Source organism: Triticum aestivum, chromosome 2D (assembly GCF_018294505.1).
Source record: "Triticum aestivum cultivar Chinese Spring chromosome 2D, IWGSC CS RefSeq v2.1, whole genome shotgun sequence".
NCBI lineage: Eukaryota > Viridiplantae > Streptophyta > Magnoliopsida > Poales > Poaceae > Triticum > Triticum aestivum.
Window position 1 is genome coordinate 347,337,484 of NC_057799.1, and position 9,961 is coordinate 347,347,444.

The window sequence follows — 9,961 nt, forward strand, 5'->3', positions numbered from 1 at the left end:
GTGATCCATCTCCCGTAGCATGTTTCTGGATGTTCTGCGGACAGGAAATTTTAATTTGCAGTCGACACACCCTACCATAGATCCCAGCACCCCATACCCGGGATCAACCAGATTTAGCTCCGACAATCCTGGCACATGGTCTCACGACATCCTTTATGATGACCATTTTGCGGACCAGAAGAGAGCCAAGATAATTTCAGTAACGTGGGCCATTTGGAACTCCAAAAACAATTGCACACATGAGGAGAAGCACCCTGATCCGGGCTACTTTGTGAAGCGTGTTAAGGAAGATCTTTCTATCATTGATATTCCAACATCACTGATTGTTTTGCCAGGGTATGGATGGTGGTCGCCGGGGATTGAGTGGATTAATATTAATATTTGATGTTGCTATTGTTTTCGAGCAAAACAAAGCGGGTGCTGGTGTTGTTGCTAGATCACCAACAACCCTGGTTGGTGCATAGTGCAAACCCCATAATGGAGTAACTTATCCGATGATTACATAGATGCTTGTTGTAAAGGATGGAGTCGTCTTCATGAAGCTCTGGGGATTCACACATCTTGCAGTGGAGACCAATTGTGTGGAGGTAGTTCACCTCTGGAACACTCACCGGGATCCTCATTTGGTCGTGGCACATATTCTTTTAGAAATTGGAGAACTTGTTTTAGCTTTTTTTTTTCTTCTTATGTAACTCAACTTGTAAACAGGTCGGCCAATCTTCTGGTTCATCTTTGCACCAAGCGTGCCTACGCGTTGATGATCACCGAGAGTTGGCTTGACTCATAACCACCTTTCCTGATCAACAACTTATTAGCTAACTGTCCCAGGAACTCATTGTGTTGAACAAAGCTCTCAAATTCCCCCAAGCAAATGCACAATTAATATTTTTTAAATTGTTGTATATTCTTGATGTCTACTTGTTTATTACACCTTGTACATTTTATACATCACAAACATTTTTGTACACGTTTAACTTTTTGTAAATACGTAATTAATATTTTTTTCATATCTATGTTTTGATCTCTATTTTTCATACACGTTATATATCTTTATATATACACTGGGAACATTCTTTATATACGTTTAACATTTTTCAAATGCCCGATTAACATTTTTACAAACACATGTTTTTGAACATTGTTGTTCGAACATGTGTTAATTTTTTCAATACGTTGTGAGACATTTTTTGAAATGCTACCAACATTTTCTAAAAGCCGCACCAACATATTTTTAACGCTGCACACACACTTTTTTCAAAATTAAGTATTTTTTCGAAATATATGTATTATAGTTTAAAAAATAAAAAATAAAAATGCAAAACAAAATAAAAAACAAAATCCAGGAACGTAATCCCTTCGTCTAAAAAAGTTTATCTCTCAAATGAATGTATGTAGTATCAAGTTAGTGCTAGATACATTTATTTGAGGAATAAGTTTGGGACAAACTTTTTTCCGGACGGAGGGAGTACTAAGGAAGCGAGCGGACGCTTCTGGCGCTGACTAGGAGGTCTCAATGAAAAATGTACTTTCTTTTTTCTGACATGGGCCAACTATGTAGCGTGCTCTGTACATTTTTTTCGAAGTTGCGTCCTGTCTGCTCATTTGGGCTTGGTGACGAAGGCCGACTAGACCGCGCGCTTTAGCCCATGGTGCACCTTTGGACCATTCGCGGCCCACCTGTGAGTAAACCCTAAGCCCGGATGCCTTCCTATTTAATCCCGACCCCCCTCAGGGTTCCCGTCCTTCCTCCTTGCGAGACCAAACCAAAGCTGCGGCGGCGCGCAGGCGAATCAGCAGCGGAGCCAAGCAACCGACGCCACCATGGGTAAGCTCCGCCGATCTGCTATTCGTTGTTCCCTCGGAGGCTGCCTGGTTTGCACGATGCTTATCGCCGCCATGGTGGTTCTGCAGGTATCTCGCGTGACTCCATGCACAAGCGCCGGGCCACCGGTGGGAAGCAGAAGGCTTGGAGGAAGAAGCGAAAGTAAGAGCGAATCCCCTTCCCCCCTTCCCCTCCCCCCTTCCCTTACGGTTCGTGAAGATGTGTGGAGGTTCTAGGTAGGTTAGATCCGTGTTTACTTAGATCGGGCGTGGATAAATTGTCGTTGCTGCGGTGGATATCTGGGTTTATTCATTTATTCGACGCGTCTGAACTCTTGTATGATAGCTCGGTAACTAGCATTTTCTAGATCTCGTATGATAGCTTGGTGGTAACTAGCCTGGTAATTACGCGAGTAGCGCGGGTATTCCGCTTTCTGGTGACTTGACAACCTTCATTCGTTTACGCACATCTATGGTTTTGGCGACATGCGAACTTCTGGTGTGTTCATGTTAATTTGCTGTAACTAACGTGAACTTGATGTTGGCAATATGACTGGGTCCGTCACTCATTTTTGTAGTGATACTGCTGTTTCGATCGTTGTTTTGAAGTACAAGTTTTGTGATACAGTATTCTTGCTTCGGAATGTCCAAAGCGTCCATACTTACAATATTCTGTGTTCAGACATGATGTTGTCTATACGTAAACATGTTTTTTATTTTGTATTCTGCGAGTTATTCTTAGCCATATCCGCACTTGGTTCTGTTTCATTTTGGAATATGCAAATTTGATGATTTGAACAAATGTACTGATCAACTCTTAGGCTGGCTGAGACCTTGCAAGAACTTTACACTTTGTTATGAATCTTACTTTGTCCTTCATCTTTTATCAGGTATGAGCTCGGCCGCCAGCCAGCCAACACTAAGCTTTCGAGCAACAAGACAGTGAGGAGGGTCCGTGTTCGCGGAGGTAACGTGAAGTGGAGGGCTCTCCGTCTTGACACTGGTAACTTCTCATGGGGTAGTGAGGCTGTGACCCGCAAGACCCGTCTCCTGGATGTGGTTTACAATTCGTCGAACAATGAGCTTGTGAGGACTCAGACCCTTGTCAAGAATGCCATTGTGCAAGTTGATGCAGCCCCTTTCAAACAGTGGTACCTGACTCATTATGGAGTTGAAATCGGTAGGAAGAAGAAAGCTGCTGCAGCTGCCAAGAAGGAAGCTGCTGAGGTATTATTCCTGTTTCTGTATTTCAATTCTGTATCCTGAGGTTGGTAATACTGTATAGCTTGTTTAGGATGTGCTACTTCGTTGAAATGATATTCAGTTTGGTAGTTGTAGCAGAAGTACCAATTCTTTTTTAATTCTGGTTGCATGCATTAGTATCCTTTCATTCTGGACTGTTAGTTCCAACTTGTTTATCCGGCCTCCTTGCTCATTGTATTTCATTCATGAATAAATTCCTTAAATTGGTCTTTGTAGATACTTACTTTTATGTTTTGAACATCTTATTTTAGTGGTTGCATTTTGCCAATAATGTTTCAAGACCCCTAGTTTATATTATGCCCTTTTTCCCTTTGATTGTATCCAATCCCTGATCCAGTCTTATCCCTGCTCACTGCTTATGCTTGCTTTGTGTGATTTTCTTATTCTCAGGGACAAGAGGCTGAGGTTGCTGCTGCTGCCACAGAGGAAGCAAAGAAGAGCAACAATGTCCAGAGGAAGCTTGAGAAGCGCCAGCAGGGACGTACACTGGACTCGCACATTGAGGAGCAGTTCAGTGGTGGAAGGCTGCTGGCCTGCATTTCGTCTCGCCCTGGACAGTGTGGCAGAGCTGATGGGTAAGCATCACAGTTCATCTGTTCATCACCCTTTGTACATTAAATTCTAAACAGTACTCTACAATTTCTTGTTAGCTATGGTGTTAATACTTTTGTGTCTTGAAACTACAGGTACATCCTGGAGGGCAAGGAGCTGGAGTTCTACATGAGGAAGCTCCAGAAGAAGAAGGGCAAGGGTGCCACAGCTTAGGCCGAAGAGCTGCTGCATGTTACTCGTTGGATTTTCTTAGATGTTGCGTCCATGTCATGTTTGCAGACATACTGAACACCATTTTCTGTAAACTGTTCGAGTCCTAGGTTGAACTGAGAATGTTTTGCCTGTTTTGGTTGTGATCTAAAGCTATCCAGATTCTATTATGTGTTGTTCTACCTTGCAGTATTTTCATCTGTTAAGTGAAATTTTGTTCTCGCGTCTCCATGTTGATTTGATGCAAGTTTTGCCTTCCAGGATGTAGTTTGGTTTGTGTGGTTTTTGCAGTTGCAAATGAGCTTCATCGTATCTGAAATCCCTCGTCATGGAAGTAAAGCAATTTCCTTCTCTTCGGGCATCCCGATCTCTCCGCAACTAACCCAGGCTGCGCCTATTGATTTTGTGCTAGGCGGTTTACATTATTGGAGGTATGAATCAGTTTAATAGAATATACATCTGTGTTGCTTGGATGGATGTCTTGCTTCAAGATGGATCTTCAAATATTTAGTACTCTAATTAACTTGCCCCAACTCCTTTAATCCTGACTATGGGTCCCATCGAGTGGAAACCAATAAAAATCCAAATGAACCTAATTATCCTGACTATGCCCTTCAAGAAACGACTTAACCGGGGTCTAGGTGAAAGCTTCTCCATCTCATAATAATCCTCCCAGATTGCGGGCAAGGTGGAAGAACTGTTGGATCAGATAGCTAGAGCTCCGGAAATACATCAAAATGGATAAAAGGGGATGTATTTAGATGTATTTTAGTTCTAGATACATCTCTTTTTATTTATTTTGATGACGTATTTTCGGACGGAGGGAGTATATCCTATAAAGCAAAGATGAGGAAGTTGTGCCTTTACTCTCGCTCGAATTAGAGAAAAAGGAGGGATATGCGCATTTCCTTATTTCACAATGAAATAAGTGATAGACGAGCAAAGCCCTCAAATAGTTCTTATGCTTTCATAACCCTAAAAATTGAGATGCACGAAATATATAGTCCAGGAACAAAAGGGCATCAGAGGCCTTTTCACCCAGCTCCTAGGCGGTTTGAATTGTGCGATGGGGTGGAATGAATTGTCATGTAGTGCAATTTTTGCATTCCTCCTTTTCTTCTTTTTCTTGCTCCTGCTTCTCGCTTGAGTCTTGAGTTTCCTTCCTTCCCCAAAATAACCCTTCACGGGGCGAACGCTACTGACGGCCGGGGCTGCTCTCCACGCAAGCACCCGGCTCGGGCAAGCGAACCACCCGCGTAGAGCCCACCCCCCCCCCCCCCCCCCCCCCGCGGCTGGCGTGACCGAACCAGCCCGGGTAGGAGGACACACAGGCAGACGACTTGGGCGAGGGAACAACTCTAACATAGGGGCCTGCGAGCGACGCACCCACCTGGGGCATACACACCGACATGCCATCTCGGCCGGCGCGTCGCGTTTCTCATGGGCGCGACGGTCCACCCGTCATGGACCGAGGAGAAGGGGCGCCCGGGTCCGTGCTGCCCGAACGGATCGAATGATGCGGAGAGCCCCCAAGAAGACCCCGCGGCACGCCGCCTCGAAACGGACGGGTCGGACACTTGCTCGCCCGAGCCATCCGACTGCGTGCCGTCATACCCACCCATGGCGTACACACGGACAAGCGAGTCCGGTTGGCCCATCGCGTGTGGGGCACCGCAAGAAAGGCAACTTGCGGGCGCGCTGAAGCCGCCCAATGACGGTGGCCACAGGAATGCCCCACAGTCCACCCGTCATGAACCGCGGAGGCGGGTCGCCTAGGAGCACGCCGTCAGGGCTGATCGGATGGCACGCATAGCACGCGAGAGGCCCGCAGCTAGCCATCCGAAAATGGATGGCGCAGAAGGCTCTCTCACCCTCGAAGCCCCCTAGGAAGGCGGGTACTCCAACATCCTTTATAGGAGTAATATGTGCATTATGCAATGTCATAGCCAGACATCATATATGTAAATTATGCAATGTGATCATATTTAGTCAGGCATCATATATGCGAATTATGTCATGTCATCATTTTTTTCAATTACGTATTCTATTTGATGACAATGTTTGTACATGCAACTACTATTCCCGTGAATCAGCCATTTGAGTGGGCGATGAAAAATATCTGGAGTGAAAACAAGGTCTTTAGAGCAGACAGTACAACCCGTCGAAGCAGATGTCCGGTCGGTTATGCATAGCTCATCAAAGAAGTATTCAGAGACAAATAATCAGTCATATCCCCCCAAGGTGTATGCCCTAATTTGGGAGGGTTATAGTACTCCTGTCTGTATTGCTTAGTTTAGACATCATATATGTGAATGTCATCTACTTAGTATATAAATTATATATGTGAATTATATCATGCCATCCTGTTTACTTAGACAACATATATGAATTATGTCATGTCAACCTGTTTAGTAAGACATCATATAATTATGTCATGTCATCCTGTTTAGTTAGACATCATATATATGAATTATGTCATCCTATCATGTTTAGTTAGACATCGTATATGTGAAATTGTGTCATGCTATCGTGCTTAGTTAGAAAAAATATATGTGGAATATTTCATGCCCTCTTTCCCCCACTACCTATTGCATTTGTCTATCATATGATTTTTATACATTCAATTACTTTTCTTGCTTATCAACCATTTGAATTAGAGGGGGTGATGACAATATCTAACGAAGTAAAAAACACGGTCTTCAGAAAAGACAGTGCTACCTGTCGATGCAGATAGCACCCGATTGTATTTCCCAACAACCGGCCCCACGACACATAACCCACACTCTCGCATATAGTACCCTTACTCCGATGAACATAGGACCAGTTACACCCCATCTAACCCCAACCCCAGTAGATAGTAATGTAGTTCCAGTTGACACAAAACCATCTCCACCACAAAGCACCCAACACGAGCAGTTACTATGGCAACTCCAGTGCCCAAAGCACCATGGCCGCCACGGGGAACCCCAACTCTAATAGGCATTAGTAGCACACCTATTCTTGCGGACAAAGCACCATCAATCATCCATAGTTTAGCGAGCATGGCTTTCGATGTTGTTAAATCCTCTCTCGGTATCTTCCCATCATGCAAATATTATATGAAACACGAAGAAAAATCCAATTTCAGGTTACTGTTATTTTGGTTGTTTCTCTGTTTTATACTTGTTTATTTAACTAGTTTGGTGTTGTAACTTCTTGATCTATGTTGGTTTCAATTTCAATTGTATAAACAACTATCTTCACATATCATGCACATTACTAGGATTAATACAAACTCAATAGTGTTGTTAGTCATGCATGTATGCCTGTGGTATCCATTGTAATCATGTGGTTCTGTGGAGTTCTCGATTGCTTGTAATCTGCGTTGGTATTTCCCCGAAGAGGAGGGGATGATGCAACACAACAGCGATAAGTATTTCCCTTAGTTATGAAACCAAGGTTATGAATCTAGTAGGAGAACTAAGCAACACTACGTAAACAGCACATGCACACAAACAACAAATACTTGCAAACCAACGCGTAAATGGGTTGTCAGTCCCTCAACGGTATTGAGATAGATTAAATTGTATGAGATTTGATAAATAGATCTAACTAAAACAAAAAATAAAATAAATAAAGAAAAAATGTAGCAAGGTATTTTTGGTTTTAATATGATAGGAAATAGACCCGGGGGCCGTAGTTTTCACTAGAGGCTTCTCTCGAGAAAATAGCATACGGTGGGTAAACAAATTATTGTTGGGCAATTGACAAAAAAGCAAATAATTATGACGATATCCAAGGCAATGATCATGTATATAGGCATCATGCATCTACTACTATTACTCCACACATCGACCGCTATCCAGCATGCATCTAGTGTATTAAGTTCATGGAAAACGGAGTAATGCATTAGGCAAGATGACATGATGTAGACAAGACAAACTCATGTATAAATAAACCCCATCTTGTTACCCTTAATAGCAACGATACATGCATGTCATGTCTCCTTCTATCACTGAGATTGAGCACCGCAAGATCGAACCCATCACAAAGCACCTCTTCCCATGTCAAAAAAATCAATCTAGTTGGCCAAACCAAACCAATAACCCGAAGAAGAAATACGAGGCTACAATAGTCATGCATAAAATAGTTCAGAGAAAACATAATACGGTGTGCTTTAGTATTTTGAAGAAAGGCTCTCATGCTTCACTTAGATTTATTTGAGAGTTAGTAAAAAAAATTAGAAACTCTCTCATGCTTCACTTATATTATTTTGAGAGAAGAAATTTTTATGCTCATGTTCTTCATTTAGATTTGTTTGAGCTTTTAAAAAGTAACATATGAAACTAGTCCCAAAGTGATAGATATTCAAGAAGGATATAATAAAAACTTTCATGAAGATCATTGGATTAAATAAACTTGATTCTTTGTAATAGTTTTGCGATATGATGATAATGCTATGTGAGTCATGTTGATGAGTAATTATGGTTTAGTAAGAATATTGATGTTAAGGTTTGTGATTCCCTATGCAAGCACGAAAGTCAATAGTTATGCAATGAAATTACATCCTACTTGTGGTGCATTATTCGGTGTTAGTTATGCTTAATGTTCGCTTATGAGATTTTTCCTTTCTTGGTTGGATGCTTCTCAATAATTTGCTAGCCTTCACTTGTACTAATGATTACTACTTGTGCATCCAAAATCCTTAAACCAGTTTTGCCATATGAGTCCACTATACCTACCTATATGCGGTATTCTTTTGTCGTTCTAAGCAAATTTGTATGTGCCATCTCTAATCTTCAAAATAAATTTCCTTTTTGTGTGCTCGTACCGCTCATGAGACAGTAGGGGGTGTCTGATATTTTTCCATGCTAGATGTGTTATTCTAAAGATGAGTGTGTATTCACTTGTCATTGCACGAGAGTACGACAAATGTATTAGGGATGCCCAGTCCCGAAATGAAAAATGAATTTACTTTATGTTGTCAAATAATAAATTCCTTGGAAAGTGTTGGTATGGACGACACCCATGGATTCGGTTAGCCGTGGAATGTGAAAGTATGGGAACCGCCTATGATATATCTAGCATGGAAAGTATTGGGAACTACTCGATCGTTTTCGTTGACAGGAAAGGCATGCCACCCAAAATGTTTTATCTCTATCTTTTTCGCTTTGAGCTCTAGCACCTCTACAAATACCTACTTCCCTCTGCGAAGGGCCTTTTTTTTACTTTATGCAATTTTTATTTTTTGAGTCTCCATCTTCTCTTATAAAGCACCAACTAAGGGGCACTACGATTGTACTTGAGAATTGGGTGTAGCTAATATGCGAGTGTGTTTCATGAATGGATCAATTATTGAGTATAATGGGCTAGGGATAACTTGCTTTAGTGTTGATATTTTGAAAGACATGGTTGCTTGTTGATATGCTTGAGTATTGAAGTCTTCATATCAAAACTACACTATTGCTTTGAATCATATAAAAGTACAAATGTCCATGCTACAAAAGAAAAGAATATGTGATGACCATGATAGACAACATTCCACATCAAAAAAATTGTTTTTATCATCTAGCTACTCGAGGACGAGCAGGAATTAAGCTTGGGGATGCTGATACGTCTCCAACGTATCTATAATTTTTGATTATTCCATGTTGTTATATTATCAATCTTGGATGTTTTACAGTCATTTTATAGCAACTTTATATCATTTTTTGGGACTAACCTATTGACATAGTGCCAAGTGCCAGTTGATGTTTTTTTGCTTATTTTTTACTTCACAGAAAATCAATGCCAAACGGAGTCCAAACGCAGCAAAACTTTTTGGAGAAATTTTCTGGGCCAGAAGACACATGATGGGCCAAAGAAGTACCAGAGGGTTGCCCCGAGGGGGGCACAACCCACCTGGGCGCAGCTGGGGGCCCAGGCGCGCCCTGGTGGGTTGTGCCCACCTCGGTGGCCTCCCGCACCGCCTCTTTGCTCTATAAATACCCCAATATTCCAAAAACCCTAGGGAGTCAACGAAACACAATTCCAGCCGCCACAAATACCAGAAACATCAGATCCAATCTAGACACCATCACACAGGGGTTCATCATCCTCATTGGTGCCTCTCCGATGATGCGTTAGTAGTTCATTG

General features: G+C 42.1%; 1 protein-coding gene across 1 annotated transcript; it reads left to right on the forward strand.

The window, feature by feature from the left end:
* The first annotated feature begins 1,732 nt into the window (after nucleotides 1–1,732).
* On the forward strand, nucleotides 1,733–4,016 carry LOC123053083 (40S ribosomal protein S8). The gene is made up of 5 exons (XM_044476475.1): nucleotides 1,733–1,825; nucleotides 1,912–1,984; nucleotides 2,712–3,048; nucleotides 3,475–3,659; nucleotides 3,771–4,016. Exons 1-5 carry the CDS (start codon nucleotides 1,822–1,824, stop codon nucleotides 3,847–3,849), a joined length of 678 nt encoding a protein of 225 aa, XP_044332410.1. The 5' UTR covers nucleotides 1,733–1,821; the 3' UTR covers nucleotides 3,850–4,016.
* The last annotated feature ends 5,945 nt before the right edge of the window (nucleotides 4,017–9,961 follow it).